Source organism: Anser cygnoides, chromosome 12 (genome assembly GCF_040182565.1).
Source record: "Anser cygnoides isolate HZ-2024a breed goose chromosome 12, Taihu_goose_T2T_genome, whole genome shotgun sequence".
NCBI lineage: Eukaryota > Metazoa > Chordata > Aves > Anseriformes > Anatidae > Anser > Anser cygnoides.
This window is the reverse complement of record NC_089884.1, coordinates 4,356,886-4,374,953: the sequence shown is the minus strand read 5'-3', so window position 1 is coordinate 4,374,953 and position 18,068 is coordinate 4,356,886. Positions and strand designations below refer to the sequence as shown.

At 36.1% G+C, this 18,068-nt stretch overlaps 2 protein-coding genes across 2 annotated transcripts in view; both read left to right on the top strand.

Annotated features, from left to right (window-relative positions):
• CDH13 (cadherin 13) overlaps positions 1-18,068 on the top strand; it is a 482,951-nt gene that overhangs the window by 319,839 nt on the left and 145,044 nt on the right. The window contains 1 exon segment of the mRNA XM_067004389.1: positions 13,723-13,901. Within this exon segment, the coding sequence (XP_066860490.1) occupies positions 13,723-13,901 (179 nt within the window).
• The window catches only part of LOC136791794 (endogenous retrovirus group FC1 Env polyprotein-like), a 234,231-nt gene that overhangs the window by 157,912 nt on the left and 58,251 nt on the right, over positions 1-18,068 (top strand). The gene's annotated exons all lie outside the window — the stretch shown is intronic.

The following is an 18,068-nucleotide window of genomic DNA, read 5'->3' as shown; positions in this document are numbered from 1 at the left end:
CTTTTATTTACAGATTGTCTTTAAACTTGGCTGTATATTGCTGTTAACAGTTTCAGCACTGGCAATTGTCAAAATCAACAGGGAACCCAGGTTAGGGCCACTTCTGTCTGCTCTCATGTCCCAGTAGCTTGTCCATTTAATTCTAGTAGGAGAAGGAGGTGGGTGCAGTAGACACTCACCTGTGATGGCTCCTACTAGCATTAGCTGTCCTTGCAAACGTAAGTTCTGCCAACTGAAATCAGATATTTGTTTGGGGAGAAAAAATGATCTGCTTTGTGCAAGAAAGGATAAAGGGATGACTGAATTATTTGGTCATATAACGTTATGCCCATTTCTGGCTGCATTATGCCCAGAAAGCAGTATGCAGTTCTGCCTATATGCAAAAAATAGTTTAGGATTCAAGCAGGTCTACATAGCACCACAATATAGGAAAAAAGTTGCCAATGTGGATACCCACAGACACAGCTTCATCCATCTGCACTCTAAGCTGCCCCACACTTGCACCGAGTCCAGACCAAAGACTATGTTGCCACGTTCATATAAAGCTCCCTGTAAGACACGAAGCTCAGCTTCAAAACTGTATAGCAATGAAGGTCATGGCAGCAGGAGAGCTTATCAGCTCGCTGCAGATAATGGTTTATAGCTTCTGGACTTTAGTTAGATCTTTGCCAGCCAGCTTGGAGAGCTGAGGAATAAACTCACTTTTGTCCTCAGAGAGCCAAGACATGATGGAGAGAGTATGGAAAAAGGCTTATTGAATTAGGAGGTTTTAGTAGCTAGTTGAATTCAGTTCACTGCAAACCCTATGAACCACTTAAGATTCAAGCGTGATCAAGCTGGAGGCTGTGTAAATGATCTTGGTGGAAACGCAGAAGTGTGGTGTCACTTAAAATCTGTTTCTTAGTCTTCCCTCTTGACGCAATATAGCTCTGACTTCTTTTCTCTGGGTCTAAGAAAGAATGTGTAGGTGCTTACAGATAAATATACTTAAGCTTGTGACTTGGTGGCGCCATGTTTGCACATAGCTGACCAACTCTTTATGATCTCTAGCTGTCCTATTGCTGGCAGTGATATATAGTGAGCTGTCCTGTGCTTAATTATTAATTTTACATTAAGGAGTTCCACAGTCAATATTTAGATATTTTATGACATACAGAGCCTTTTCCATACCCATATTTTCTCTGCAGGGACATAATGTAGTCCTTTTAATACTAAATCAATTACACACAAAGTTAAAATAACTTGATTTGTTGCTTGAGGTCCTTTCTTAACATGATGCATCATTTTTAAGGAAGTAAGTACCATGGCCTGCTGTTAATCCTTGCAGACCTCCACTTTTTGAGGGTCAAGAGTCAGTGCAGACTAGAAAGCTGTCCAGCACAAAGCTGGGGCATGGCTTCTGATACATTTCATACAAGCATGTTTTCCTTTATTCCATAAAGTGGGAAAGAGTCTTTTTGGAGTGTGTGGTACTAGGAGAAAAGTACAGGAGAATCATTTTGCTCTATCCCTGTTTTCTACATCTGCATTGATGGGCAGAATTAATAGGATTGGTATGACATTTTAAGGACCTGGGAGTTTGATATCTTTTCTGAGGTTAGATTTTCTCCAGAGTTAGTAATCACTTCTAAAGATGCTTCACCTCACCTTTCTTAACTATTCAGTTTGGAATGGAATAAATTTCATCCAAAATTGCCAGTACATCTCCAGGAACTATTAAAAAGCATAGAAGACTAGGTACCTGGCCTAAAAATGGTTGTAAATGAGTGAAATGAATCACGCTAAGCCCAAATTTGCTGTGTTTAGAGGCTTAATTAATGATATAATTCAGGAAAGAATATCAAGGCCACTATTGAAAATATGCATCAAACTGTATTCTTGTTACATAGTGTGTATAGATTTTTGAAACCTGTGATTTATAAGGTAGTTTCTAAGACCTGCTTTAAAATCATACAGCATACTCTTACAGTATTTGAATCATATATTGAATTCAGCTATCAGTGGCTTTAAAAATATAATTTAACCAAAAAGAGGACTTTGAGTGGAGCTGCAAAGGTTTCTGTACGCAGATATTCCAATCTCAAGATGAGGAAATGGCTGCAAAATATTCTAACAGCTACTTTTCTGGAATGCTCTTAGGGAATGAGTTGAAGCTATGGACTTGATTTAAAGGCTGACCAGTTCAAAGTATAGCTTTCCAGAATAACTGATTGTGTTTATCCTTCCTGCGTATGGGCTTCTTTACTGTGAGAAGCTACTGAACTTCATTCAGGAGAATGTATGGGAAGGAATGAATCATTCTTAAGAGTAAAGGATATCTTTCCAAGGCATGCCTTAAAATCCTCTATGGATTTGTTCAATACTAAATTCAAGACTTTACAATCAAATACTACACTTCTGTTTGTAGTCATAACAGGAATTACTGCATCTTTGATATGATTTATCTAGAAAAGTGCAGTGGAATTAATACAATTCTCTGGACAAAGAACAGGGAGTACTTGCCTAATTCATTTATTGCAATTTAGCAGGGGAGAATTTCATTATGAAATATTATCTGGACAGGATGAATTTGAATAACTGTAATAACTTCAATAGAGTAGACACTGGGAGACCAATCAAATTTATCCAGTAGTACATCTGTAGGAGGGGAAGGAGCTCACCTTAGAAGGTCCTGTGTTAAGACAGAAACACATCCCTCAGGGAAACAAAAAAAAACCCAAAACTTTCAGATGTTTAATAGATCAGATAGCTAGGACTTGACTGTGAAATCAATGCAAAGATGAAATGATACATTAGAATAAGTGTGCACTCCAGTTCTACAGAAAAGCCAGAAATGATGCAAGATTTGCCCCCTCATTATGAGGTCTGATTCTGTTTTCATTCAGACTGCTACTTTTATAATATTGAAGCACCCTTGGGTTATATAGATTAATTTTAGATTGATGTAGGTGATGAGAATCACAGTGAGAGAATCAAAAATAAGATGGGTGCTTCCGTTATATCCCTGTTCTGTAACATGAAATTAATGGATAACCAGTTCATATTAATTGCAGGTAAGAAATGAAGATGGTAGTTACTAAAGTGGATGTTGGTGTATTTTCATTATCCATGTGAGAAAACAGATTTTTATATAAGTGAATGGTAGCAAGAAAGAAAGGGGTCTACTGTAGTACAGGTATAGAAAAGGCACTGATCATCCTTTAGCTGTTAGCAGAGGTATAGAAAAGGCACTGATCATCCTTTAGCTGTTCTCTTCCATTTCACATATACTGAAGTGAGAAATTAGGAAGGTAAAAAAAGGAATAAAGGCAGTGTAATACTGTGTATTCCAAAAATAGTTTCAAGGTCGTTCCTGTGTTCTGTAGCCTCACCTAATATGAATCTTTGCTTTAGTAGAGCTGGGCTGATTTAAATCAACAGAAATTCTGGACCACTGTCCCAAAAAGCATTTCCAGTCAAGGAAAACTGACCTTGCGCTGAGAGATCTTATTAAAATATAATAATATTACCTTTTAATCAGGAAGGATGCCAGTATACCTTACTTAGATGTAGCAGAATAGTTTAAAGTGGTTTCTGTAGTGTAATGACATGTTTTTTATTAAAGCCCACTGGGACAGGAGTATAATTGCTGTCTTTCTTATAAGATAATTTTAAGAAGCCAGTAAATTCCTTTACAAAAGTAAGTAATTGAAAGAATGAGATTTTCTATCCATCAAGTGTGGCACTGATCAAAGGACTATTGAAATCTGTGAAAATACTCCATTCTTAGAAAAAATGTCTCCATTTTGTTGTTGCTCTTGAACAAGACTTAATGCAGAACATGCACAACCAGGAAGCTTCGGTTTCTTATTACATATGCCACACAAAACATATTTTTACAGCTTTTTTTTTTTTTAAAGTTACTGTCAACATATTACACTGTTTTCTTTCATTTTGAAAAAAAAATGTTGAAATGAAAAATATTCTCATTGCCTCTTTATTTTCAGTGTTATTAGATTTTAATATACTACTGATTTAAAAACTAGATTTGACACTGATCTCTTTCATTTCCATGAATTTTGTTTAACAGGTTTCACTCCTGCCTTATAGATAGTCCTAGCTTAAGAAGCAAACATAACTGGCAAACACTGGAACAGTTACATTTGGATCATTTCTACATTGGAGCAGTTTTCAGTGTTGGATTCCTTTATTTAAAAACAAATGAGCAAACATCCCCCCCAAAACAAACAAACAAACAAAAAAAACTGTCTGAAGTGTTACTCTGATTCTTTCTCAGCTGTCATATGCCTTGTCCATGGTGCACAGTAGTCCATATTGATGGTCATATTAACACACGTTGCTGCTTCCTCTTTACCAGTGCAGCAAAATTTCCTTTCCAAAGGACCCTGGTGCTGCAGAAGGGTGGTGGGTTTACAATATGGCTGGATCAAGGAGCTGGGAAGTGCTGCCAGGTCTTCAAATTCAGAAGATTTCATAGCTTAATGGACAGTTGAACGTGAACTAGGTTTCCAATTCGTATGTTTTGCTTAATAAGGGCTAAAAGAAGAGCCTGTGTTTGTTCTTCTAGTCATTCCTATAGAAATTCAGAATGTTAACTCTTAACAGGACTGGATGGAGACAAGGTGAAAATGTGAATGATGGCTAGAAAAGTGAATGGTGGCTAATTCTCTCCCAGAAGTTCAGAATACAAATAATTGTCAGTCCTTTTTTACTAAAATAAGTCTCTGAAACATCTATTTTCTTTTCTTCATTTATCTTGATTAAGAATTCCTCCCTGATTGCAGGCTGGGAAAAACGGGATATTAACTTCTCTTTTGGAAGAGGGTTAAATGATTAATTTTGTCTGGTTTATTTTCTGTCTTGAGGCTTAGGGGAAGCTTTCTACCACATTCAAAAGATTGTTTCTCATGGGTATTTCTGGGTATGAAATTTATATCAGGCTTTATATATTTTGTTACTTTAAAAATTGCTGTCTATTGGAAACTTGAGTTGCTCTGGCCAGTACTACACCTCCCTAATAAACAGGGAAGAGTAGAAGAATGGGAAACTATTAAAGTAAAGGAAGAGTAAAGCTAAAAGAAAACATTTGGATTATAAAACAGAGATAGATGAAAGCTTAGCAGAATGTATATTTTAGTAAGCTCTCTGCTTAGCTGTTCTAGACTATAAAGTTTGCATCTGCATTTAAACAGCTTGTATATGCCTGAAATCAAATTTGAATGATTGCAGGCAATTCCAATTTCACATGGAAGTGGGAAAACAGCATGGTGAATCATCTGAGTTGTGAGCATCTCTGACAAAATGTTTCAGCTGTCAAACAGTTCAGATCAAAGGGCTGAGTAAATGAGAAGGTCACTCTAGGCAGAAGGTGCTGGGTTTCAGACATTTTACCTATGATAGTTTTGTAAAAGGTTGGGAAAGGGCTTAACATTCTGTCTCCACTTGTGCAGTGACAGGTTAGAGTGTAGCTGGCTATTTTAGACTACCTTAGGGCTTGAGCTGGCTTTCTGGCAGGTGTACACTAAATACAGTCATCATGGTGATAAGTCACGTAGGGATTGTAGAAATTTCTTTGTTTGAGGTTTTCAGAAAAAAAGCTGATATTCTGTATCTTTTCAAGAATGGTCCTGCATTGTTTTTAGGGGGCTGAATTCAATGATATTTTAATGTCTCGTAAGATCACAGGAAATATAGACCATATGACTGACTTCTAATGCTAGCCAAACTCCAGGGAGAATGTGGGTCCGCTGTTTTCTCTGTGTGTTTCTAGGGCTGATTCTTACTCTGTGTGCTGGATGGCTATTCTTCTGCACATAAATCACCGTTCTGTCATATTCACCTGCTGTGAGATGTTCAGTGCGTATCATCTTTTTACATTAAACCATTTACTTCAAGAGAATGTGTTATATTGCTTTATGAATTATGTTATCTGACACATAAGATTATGTTATGAATTGGCAGTTAGAATATTAGAACAGTGGGACTTTTTATGGCTTATGGTCACGATCCAAGAAGTAATTCGTGCCTTTTCTTAATAGACTTTACTGGTCAAAATGGAAGCAGACATGAGAGTGCTGTGTTTTTACTGCTGATCCAGAGTTTAGGCAGAATCCTAGTTAGGGAAATATCTCTCGTTCAGCAAAAGGTGGTTTGCTTAAATCTACAGCCTGTTCATATTCAGAGGAAAGGGATTGGTGTTGTTTTTTTTTCCCATCTACAGCTCTATTGTTCTAAGCCCTCCTTCAGCAAATGTCAGCTGAATTTGTAATTCCCAGTCCATCTGAAGAGTCTGCAAATGATCAAGTGTGATGACTTACTTATGTTTGAGCAAGGAATGCTCATTTCCTGAAGGTGTAGCAATGATGCTGAGGGGAACTGGGGCAAACTGGTCAGTGGAAGACAGAGCTGTAGGTAGGTGTAATTTGGTGAAGGGCCTCTAACAGCAGCACAGCAGTCACTATTCCTCTCTATTTCCTTTGGTCCTGTTATATGAAGATTTACATTTGTATTTAAGCAAGGGTAAACTAGGTTCAGGAATACATTATGACACTATCCCCTCTCTCAGGAATCCTGTATGTTAAAATATTAAACCTCTTTAATATGTGAAAAGTTAATATTTTTAAAAGATTGAGGAGCTCAACACATACTCTGAAATAAGAAGAGAACATTTCCACTAACCAGTCCTGTTCCTGATACTCAAAAGCCTTCTATAGAGATGTCACCACAGATGAATGTTTCTGTTGTTACTTCTATACCTGTGAATGTTCAGATAGGTGGGAAGCTTAATAAGCAGTACGTGTGACACAGAGGAAAAACCAGGCTTTTGCTTTCCCGTGATGGACTGGTAGCTGGCAAATAGCTTTTATTTTTGACTTTGAACATAGATACCTGATGAAAATAAACTGGCACATAAAAGCAAGGAGTCATCTGAATAAGTTAACTTTTTAGCAAGTGCGCTGGCCAGCTGGCAGTCAGTACCTCAAAGCTTCCCAGTTCATCACTCTATTTTCACTAATTTTCTGGTAGGGATAAATTTCTGTGTAGAGGTCTTTTAAATTCATGAAAGTCTCATGAAAATTAAAGGTGAAAAGAGGGAAAAACAATTCTATTAATGGACTTGCTAAGGGAATGAGTGACTTTAGCTCTTCTAACATTTCATCTTAGCCATCCAGATGAGCCTTCAGACAATAAGAGGAAATGAAACTTAACTAATTTTGCTCCTTAGGCAAATGCAGATTTCATGGTACCTGTAGTCTATCAGATAAATGAAAAGACTACATGCTTCTTTTATTATTATTTTTTTCTCCCTCTGGAAGAAGAGTGCACACAATCTAAAATGTAGGTTATCCTGATCAGGGACCAGGTCTTCTGTATTTTGTGCAGTGCAGGATCTGTGATAGGGATCTCATATATAATTTTGGTATCCTTGGTTGGGCTAACTATTTTCAGCATTTTCTCTCAAATATTTTATGCCGAAGAGAGATACATTCGTAACAATGGAGAGACAAAGCAAAATATACCAGAGTATCATCCATGTCACATAACTTCAGCTAACACAAGTTCATTTAATGACATTTCATATGTCAGTTTCTCGCCTGGAGCTGCAAATACACAAAAGCTCTTAACATCGTTTTCAGTCACAGGATACTATGCCCTATGGTATATCTAGAGACATAGAAAATGTTCTCTCTCTCTCAAAAAAAAAAAAAAGCAGCAGTGAATAATTTCATCTACCTGTGGCTTCTTCTGTCTGTACTTTCTAGCTGTATTCCTCATGAGAAAATTATTGTTAGTATTGCTAATGGTTGACCTGCCCATATTACTTTACTATTTTGTCATAATGTTCAGCTAGAAATCTCCGATTAGTTCTACCTCAATTTACATGCTTTCTGGACACATTAACTCTCTATAGATAGTAGCAATCCTGAACAGTTCTTCATCTCCATTTAACATCACTGAAATTTCTTCTGTGTATCGACAGCAGTTAGTTATTCATTCCACAACTGATATTTCACCAGTGCATCTCTCCACTCCTGCTGGCTGCAATATGTTGGCATGCTCACTGTGCTGATCAGTGATGCTATCTAAACTCTAGTTTAAAAACTGAATATATATCCTGCATTTGCCAGACATCTAAATAGATGATGTGAAAAAATCCTGCAGGATAGGAAATTATTGTCCTATATAAATCTGAGATATGCTAAAAGACCGAAGTCATTAATTCTTACTAAATGTCTTCTCTATTGAGCAAAGCCTTCAAGTTTTTAATAACACGCATAAGTTAATAATTGTAGTTGCAATTCAAATGCACTTGATTGGAGACATAATAGACCTTTATTCTTATATTTGTTTTGCTTCCCTGGGGCTTGTTGTCATTTTGTACTTTAAAGACAGTTAAACATGTAATTAGTTATGATGAATATAGAAGGGTTTCCTCCTTTGCTCCATTTTCTGAGTTGGTGTTTTGGTCTTTTTTCTACAGCAATAAAGTGTTCTAGAGATGTTAGTAACCCTTTTGTTTTCTTCCTTTTTCTTCCAATTTCTTGTTCTTTGTTCTCCTTCTTGGGCTAAAATAGCTTTATTTCTTAAAAGTATACCTTTGTGGATCTGGTTATTTTCAGTATACAGAGGTACACCTGAACTTTTGAAGAAGATGGAAATAGAATTCAGTGAACTGGTCATGTTAATTGTGAAAGTGGACTCTTCTCTTTCTGTAGTACATGTAGAAGACAGAACTGAACATACAGTGGAAACAAACAAAAAAATCTAGTCTGAAGTTTTTAAGCACTAACTCAAAATTGTTCAGTCCTTAAATTGAACATTTTAATGTTCTATTCAAATTCAGAGCGTTTTTCTAAGGGTCTATGTAAAGACACTTGTTCACGTATTTGATCAAGCTAGAAATAGGTCTAACTTCCACTAAACTTCAGTCCTTTTTTAAATTTATTATTTTAATAGCAATAAATTGCACTTAAACATAACAAGAGTGAATGAATGTTACCTGAGTCACGTTGAAAGACAGAAGTAAAAATGCTTGTATTGCTCAGTAAGACTCTACAAAATTTCATAGACTTGGGCACAACGTGCATCAGTGTAACACTCAGTTACACCTGATGAATCCTTTGCCAGACAGTTGGGAACAGGATGTAGAACAGTTGCCCTCTACAGCAGAACTACAAAAAGGAGTTGGACACAAAGTCATAAGCCCACCCAGAGGAAGAAAATAAAAGTAAATAATAAAAAAGGGGGTCAGGCTGTTAGTAGTAATCTCATCCATCAACTGAACTGTCCCTAGCATCTTCTTGGCATCTTGATGTTCAAAAAAAAAAAAAAAATGGGGGGGGGAGGGGGAGGAAAGGAAGAAAAAGGTTATTACAAAGTAAATAACAAAATGCCAGAGCGCTTTTCCCAAGAAACCATCTGCTCCAATCACCACAAAATTGTGCAAGCATTGTGCTTTACTTCTTAATGCCTAAGGGGAGTTTTTTGCCAATATTTCCAAGCCAACTTACAGGCCAAATGAGCAATCAACAGACTGATAGCTGTGGCCTCTGGAGCAATGACTTGGCTAGTGGATATTTCTGATCGATGAGCAGCTCTGGGAGGTGCAAGCAGAGGCTTTGAGTGATTATGGTAACAGTGAAACTGCCCGTAAGATGTGGCAAATAATGCATGAATATTGAAATACAACACAGCATAACTGTACCTTCACTGGGAGAGACTGCCTCAATGAGTATTTGTACATCATCAGCAGAACTATAAAGTTGCTGATTTTGCAGACATTTGTTCCTCAGCTTGATAAGTTAATATATATTGTTTAACATGATAATGTAGCAAGCTGTTGTTTTGTGGTTTGAAAGCCAGCTGCATTTGATTGATGCCAGGAATGGAAGTATTTATAAAATGACACTGAATTAGAAGTAGTCAGTTTATGGGTCTGGGGAAATGAATCTTTTATGAAGAATAAAACTTTATGATGAAGGAGTAAAACTGAGGAGGCTTGCATCTTGATTTAAACTCTTCTGGACCGGATGTATGTGGTAGAGCCTTTTAAAATAAAAGTTAGTGTGACTGCATTTTTAAGAATCAAATCTCTAAACATAGTCTTTATGGTGGCCCCATCCTAAATGTATGGTCACGTTTGTACTCTCAGTGAACACCCCAACTGAGTCTAGTTCTTATCTGGAAATACAGTTATGAGACTTCTCCAACAGGTTCTTGGAATATGATTTAGCTCCTGGTTTAAAGCTATTGTGATTTTGAGGCAACAATAAGAAATATCAGCCCATTATAACTTTTTATATATGATGTGGGTTTTCTTGTTTTGTTTTAATGGAGTAGAATACACAGTAGGTACCACTGTGCTTTGAGATGATTGGACAATGAACTCTGGTTAGTTTGCAAACACACTTGTGAGCACGAGCACGGGGATATGTTTCTGAGTACAAGCCATTCTCAGTATGGCTGCAGAAGCCTAGCACCAGTCTTCAACTCAGTGCAAGGTTTCCTTGCTGTTTTCAGTAGCAATATTAGGCAGCTTCCCTCGTGGTTGTGGTGGTGAATGCATATAGGTGGTGTTTAAAGAGAAGTAGTTCTTTTTATTGGTGTTCATGAACAGAAAACAGATAAAGTTTTATACAGACTGTACTAATGTGTAATGGCATCTAAAGACAAATTTTATGTGCATTTTTGCATCTATTATATGAACATGTGAGAGTAGAATAACTTTTACTTAAGCATACACACTACCTTGATGTTAACTAGTTAGCAATATCTCAAAATCTTTGGCAGAGGCAAGATAAAAACAAATGGATCATATTCTCAACACCTGTCCTCCTGGCACTAGCATCTCTATGCAAAATGAATGTGAAATTCTGTTCTTCTGACTTACTAGTTTTTTTAATCTTTTTGCAGCAGAGGAATGATTACACAGAACAAGATCATGTCCAGTGAATAGAAAGGTTAAAGCACTGCAGCTGGCAAATCAGAATCAGATTCAGCCATTGTATCAAGCCAGTTTTATGCCAGAGTAACTAGAGATTTGGGGATTTACATCAGATCTTAAAATCCGTATGTGCCTTCTATACTCTTATCATTAGAAATATTTCAGTAGGACTGTCTAGGACAATTGTATAAATAGGATTTCCACCTGAGTATGTATTTCAATCAGGTTTGAATCTCTGCTGAACATAACTCCTCTAATAGATGAATAATGGTAGAAATTTAAATTCATTTAAAAATATAGTCTAATGTACTTGAACATAGCATCCCATTAAATCGCGTTTTTCAAGGACGAGTCATGTACTGACTACCATTGAATTTTACTTTGAGTGAAACACTTTTTGAGCACTCTAAGATCTCTTGAAGTCTTGCCCTAATTCTTATTTATTTCAGTGAAGTCTTGTGACTTGGATGATCTTCATGAAACATTATCTAACATGAATATAAATAATCTTCTTCAAACACAATAAATACCTAAAAAATAGCACAGTGTGTCACAAGTTCCCTGTACTTTAAAAAGAGGCTGAATATTCATCCTTCAAAACAGAAAGATTTTTTTTCTTTTTGCTTCTGAAGAAGTCTCAAACAAAGTAGTTGAAAATATCAGGGCTAGGATCATCTTGTAATACTGGAAAACATGGCATGGCATCCAGTGGTAAGTTTCTTTTTGAGTTGTCTGACCTTTAATCACTGGTGAATAAAACCAACATGCTGTCAGATCTCTGTTATATTTCTCAAGGGGGTAACTCTGCCTGAAGTAGCAATGAAGCAAAACCTTTGAGAGCTTGTATTCAAAGTCACTACAACAAGAGGCAATACTTTGGGAAATACAGCAAAAGAAAAAAAGAAACATCTAAACAAGCCAGTTGTGTTTGTTTAACAGTGAGTGAAGCAATTATGTCAGCCTGTAGATTAGTTGGTTTTGTTTTTATTTTTACTGCAATACTTCATTTTTATTAGATTTTAAGTAATCTGTGCTTGAAGACCTTCACAAAGAATAAAAGCTCACTGCTTATTACCATACATGAATGTTACATATTTATTTCTGTTCTGCAGGCACTTCCAATGTAATGTCTTAGGCCTTGTCTGTACTAGAGGGTTTTTATCCCTTGTAGTAATGTTGCAACCAAAAACTGTGTGGATAGTGAGGACAAATCATATGATCTTAGAGACCCAGTATGAAATGATAATGTATTTCAAATGTATTCCAGGTTGGATGAGGACAATCTGATCTAGTGGGTGGCATCCCTGCCTGTGGCAGGGGGGTTGGAGTTGGATGATCTTTATGGTACCTTCCAACCCAAGCCATTCTTATGATTCATCATGACATTTTAGAGTAATACTTGTCTATTGAAAGTCTATGGGGAGAAAAGAGTTAGACACTACATAAGAATTGAACTCTAGTAAAGAATTAGAATTAACTTTGTGGTTCAAACATTAAATGATATAGTTTCACTACTAAGTAACTTAAACGCAAATTGGATAGTTGATGGAATTTGATAAATTGTTTTGGCTGAGGTTTTGGGGCAAAGGAACAGATACCTTCTTATATTCCCTTGTTGGTTTAAAATTTGCTAATATCTTTTGCAGTAATTTGTTACTTAATTTTGATTCACCGTTGGAACTAGTTTGCTGATTTGATCACAACTTTTTTGTTTGTTAGGATTCTCTTCTTTGTTCAGGAAAATATTACCAGAAATGCTTTAGTTTTAGTGTGATGACATTGCTTTTACTTTTTTTTTTTTTATATATATTTATACCTATAAATGAACTGAATAAGTTTTAATGGTCTAGGGGTGAATATTGCAGGGGTCAGCCCAGATGTCAAATTACTTCCTGTCCTTTGTTCCCAAATTACTGCACAAAGCAAATAAAAGATGCTATGTTAGCATTTTAATTTTGTCATCGTCTGGTGTGCCTGTCCAAGAGAGGGGAAAAGACTTGATCCCATGATGAGGGAGTATGTGCTCCATTAGGTAACCAGAGAATTGGCGGCACCTCAGTTGTCTCTATATTAACTGTGAAGTAGAAGAGTATTAAGGTTTTTCCTCTGTAAATTATTTAAGAATCTGTGCAGTCAGCAGCATTCACCCTGTTGCTCTCTATAGCAGAAGTGTACACTATAGTATTTTCATATTAAAAGCAACTTCAACACGATAAGGATAGTCTGGCAATAAAGGTGGGTGTTTTATATAGAGAATGATGCAATAATCCCATAAGTATGTTCAAATTGAAATTAGAATAATGTAGGCTTTATTCATGATAAAATTTGTCATACTGACAGAATGTTTAAAATGTCCAACCAGTTTTGAAACTGTGCAAGAATTCAAAGTACAAACAGAGCTTTCTCTTATTTCAGCATTGCTGTCACCATCATGGATATCCTGTAGGCCTTCTACCTGTAGAATTTAAAGCATAGAAGATGCATCTGCATTTCAACCAGTGAAATGTTATTAATGTGAATAGCAACAAAGTATGCAAATATGGGGTGTTTTTGGTTAGTCATTTGTCAGCTGCAAACCAGAAGCACTAACAACTTTTTGTTGTTAGCTCAGTAGCAATTAAAACCAGGAAAATTGCAATTACAGACTAAGTATCATGTGAAATTATTTAGTGGTCGTGATGAGATAATTATTTTGTACCCACCTGGTTCTCACAGGTGAAGGCAGCATAATTTTAAGTGTTCTTGCTAACTACATTGTCTGTCCATCTTTCCCTTAGGAACAACTGTGATGCGTATGACAGCATTTGATGCTGATGACTCTAGCACAGACAATGCTCTTCTGAGATATAACATCATCAAACAGACACCCATCAAACCATCTCCAAACATGTTCTATATTGACCCAGAGAAGGGAGATATTGTCACAGTGGTGTCACCTTCAATGTTGGATCGTGAGGTAAGTTTCCTATCACCAGATGATATTTTAATGTTCACACCTATAATCTCCTGTGATATTAGGAAATGTTCAAGAGTATTGTTGGGGATGGGGGTTGGGATGATTAACTTTGAGGAGTCTTTTACAGAGTTTTGTTAATTTCTTATTTTGGCATAAGAAGGTACGTTCTGTGATCACTATTTATAAATCTAAAAGTTCATCATTGCTGGGCAAGACTTCTAGTGTTGGATGATGAGAGCAAAGATCCCAGGAATAAATGGAAGTCAAACTAAAATTACCAACTGACTGTTTGGCAGCAAACAGCAACAACAAAAAAAGCAAATTAAAAACAAAAAAGACCTAATTGTGTGTGTAGCTTGCTATGAGATTGTTACAGTTTAGTGCTTTAAATCTTTTTCTATAATTTTGTTTTTATTGAGAAGACTTATTGGAATATTAACTTAGTACCAATACTTAACTTAGTACCCCATGAAAACACAAGAAAGGAATAGTAAAGGGACAGATTGTCTGCGTGTGTCTTGGAGGTGAGCTACTATCATGCAAAAATCTACGTTTATTGTTGATCATCAACATAATGAGAGCATGAACTGATAATAAAGAAAACTTAGGTATGATAATTTTAGATTCAGAAGAGAATAAACTAAATCCAGATGTTATCATAGTGTATGAAATCTGGAAACCAATACAGTGATGACCAGAACAGTTACTCTGTACATAAACACTTTCCTCAGTTATGTAGGCCTGTGTGCTCTTAGGTTCCTGGAGGCGACCAGGTTCTTTCCTTGCAGTTTGCTTCAAGGAAATCCAAAGATCTTAACTTGTCACTCTTCAACCTTGTTTCATTTTGAGCGTATGTGCTGATTTACTGAACTGGTCTTTTATGTTGGTTAGTTACAGGACTAGCCAATGTTGTCAATATTCAGCATGTTATGTCTTATTTTAACCATGTGAAAACGATACCCATACCACATATACATTTTAGGTGAGTCATTTTTATTTAGTTTTTTACAACATCAGACAGTTCATGGGTAAAAAAAATACATATTCCAGACACATGTTGCAGTAAAACTAAGATCTAGGCCTTTAGATCTGTCTTTTAAGTTCAGAGGAATTTCAGTTCTTTCATACTTGTGTGACTGGCCACAGAATCATGCCCAAATTAAGATGTATATAATCACTACCTTTTTGCCTGAGGTTTTGCTTCTAACTTCATTGTTTCAGTTCAAAAGCTTTATACTGTTTTCTAAAGTCACTTTAGGTATTTTTATTCCTAATAGATAACCGTTCCCCAGATTAAACCAATTTACTCAAAATTAGAAAATCAATGGAAGGGAATGAACATGCCTGCTTTTCCTAGTATCTTCCAAAGGTCACTGGTGATTCATGAAATAATGATGCTGTCTCCATACAAGAAGTCTGGCCTCAATCGAACAGATATTACAGCTGGGTAGTATATTCAGAGAGTAAGATCTGAGTTCCTCATGATTTTTAATAATAGTCAACTTGTTACCTTTACTTTGAAGGTGACATGGCAAACTGCTGTCCTGTTGAAACTGCAAAGTAATTTTTATTGTTGCAACACATTCTGAATTGTTTATGAGTCAAAATGTGGGGAGAGCTGTGTAAAATTTTAACAACAAAAACAAGCATTATCTGCCGTTAAAGACCAGTCTAATACTGACTTGTCAAGTGAAAGACTTGGTAAAAAGCAAGTTTCTTATTACTTCAAGTTGTTGTATTGTCTTCTGTCATCTTTGTGGGTTCAGCCATTTCCCTCCCTTCCTGCTTGTATAGGAACTAGTAGACATACCTCCCCTTTTGGATCTCTAGAGTTTACCATTCATATGCAAAGATGTACATCACCTATTTTAAATCGGAATAATAATTTTCAGGGACAAGTGGCCTAATGATCCTGTTCTGAACAATTCTGGTTACCAACATAATCTTGATACTATAAATAATTCTATGTATTTCTATGTAGCTCGTGAAATTGAATTATTGTAAAAGTATTGTCTGCCTCAGGTACAGACAGACAAGAGTTACATCTCAAGGAGAATATCTCTGTCCAGCTACTGCTTAGGGATAAGGTGTGTGCATGTCACCAAGCTTGGAGAAGTGATTCCCAGGTTTGCTGAAAAGCTGGGTTGCCCTTCCTGTGTAGAATATCAGATGATATTCGTGCCTTATTATATTATATATGCCTCTGATGAACCTTTATAGTTCTTAAAGGTTTTATCACAACCTTCTATGAAGTGCGTCATTAGAAACATGGGACAAAGAAATGGTATTTTCTCTGAAAACCTTGCAAGTAGGTATAACAACAGAGGACAAAAAATGTATATAGAGGCATTAAAGAATGGATGGGCAAAGACCCCATGAAACAGTATCAGTGAACAGCTGTGAGGAACAGTTTTCCTTGTCCTCCTCATTTCCTACCGTTCTTTTGTCAGTATCTCAGCATATAACATATTACAGTAGATACAGATGCAGAACAGCAAGTTGTTTAAGTTTTCCATTGCCTCTTTGGAAAAGCAAATGAATGTGAACAACTCAGCTGCTCCTTTTTGATGATTGTGATTTCAGTCAGCATTGTTTGCAGGTAAGTAGGTGTAGCTCATGAAGATGCACATAGTTTTTCCATGGGGGACGATTGATGCTGGGGAATTCCACAGTTTCAGAATCTGAAAAAATGGGTTCTGGTGAATCTGAAGCATTGTGACTGCCAATTCAAACCAGCAGCTTCTCCTAGATTTTACTTAAACTACAAGTTAGGTCAACTGCCTGTAATTTTTCTGCCTTTTGCTAGCTGTATTTATTTTCTGTATGAATCATAAAAAAGCTATTACTAGTCAAAACGGGATTATCTTCAGTTGTTCCTAGGACATGTACTGTTTAAAACTGTATTAGCCTTAGACACCAAATGAGAAGCTGCATTAAAGTAGAAGTTTCTCAAGGATGGACATAGAGAAGGTGAAAATTGTTTTGCATTAATCATATCTATATGCACCAGAGGCTGATATAAACTGTTTTAAATTATGCTAAGACACCGATTGAAGTTACAAGTTCTCCATCTCTTTTTGTAATTTTAACTACCACTTGGATTTTGATGTTTTTGGGAAACTTTCCATTTCATTTAAGACAAACTAACAGCATGTAAATTTTGTGTTGTGTTTTGTGTTGCTTATTTATTTATTTATAGTATAATCAGTTCCATGTTTGTGTATCAGAGAAAACAGGAAACCGGGTTTATTGTGTAGTGGAAGATGCCTTGTATCTACATCTCACTGTCTGGTACGTTTGAACATACTCTACAGTCCATATTATTTTTTTATGCTTAAGTGTTTTCATAGGAGTTGGCATGATAAAGCCTCAGAAATTCTTGTTTCAGTGCAAAGAATCAAACCAAAGGTATTTACCCTAAAGTAAAGCAAAGCGTGGGCATCAGTTTTTATTTCTGATTAAATATGTATGGGAGAATCTCAGCATTCATAAGTAAACATCTAGACTAACAATAAATATAAGGAGATAAAAATCAAGTCAAACTTTTTTCTTTTTTTTTTTTTCTGGATACTTAAGGATTGAAAATGAATTCTAAATAGATGCTTTTTCAAGAAAATAATAATTAAAGGAAAAAAAAAAGATGAACTTTCTGATGAACCTCAGGCTGCATCTGTTCCTTTAGCTGTAGAGGATCAGTTCAAAATGAATTTTGTTAAAGTTCTACAAGCCTTTGAAATTTCTTTTTCTGTGACTTAACAGTTATTAGGTGTCTTGATAAATTGAGAGTATGGAGATGGGAATGCTTTCAGGTGTGGTAAGTGACTTCTTCATACACTCTATGAATGTTACATGCATAAGGCAGCAGAAGGAATATGTAATGTGAAAGTCACTTCACTGTCTTTAGGGTTGCTTTCTTTCTATACTATGTAGAAATAGAAAAGTATTCTCAGGTCTTTTCTTTGGGTTGCATGTCCATTTTCAGATCTCCAACCTAGCTGTTTTATTTTATTTGTTTTAATTGTTTGTTTTGTTTTAATTATTTACAAGGTATGTAAGATATGACACAGTTTCAAAATTTTGTGAAGTGAGAAAATACATCTTACAGCCGGATCCAGTTTTCATGAATTAGAATTTTCCAGCAACTCTACTAGTAATTGGACATGGTTC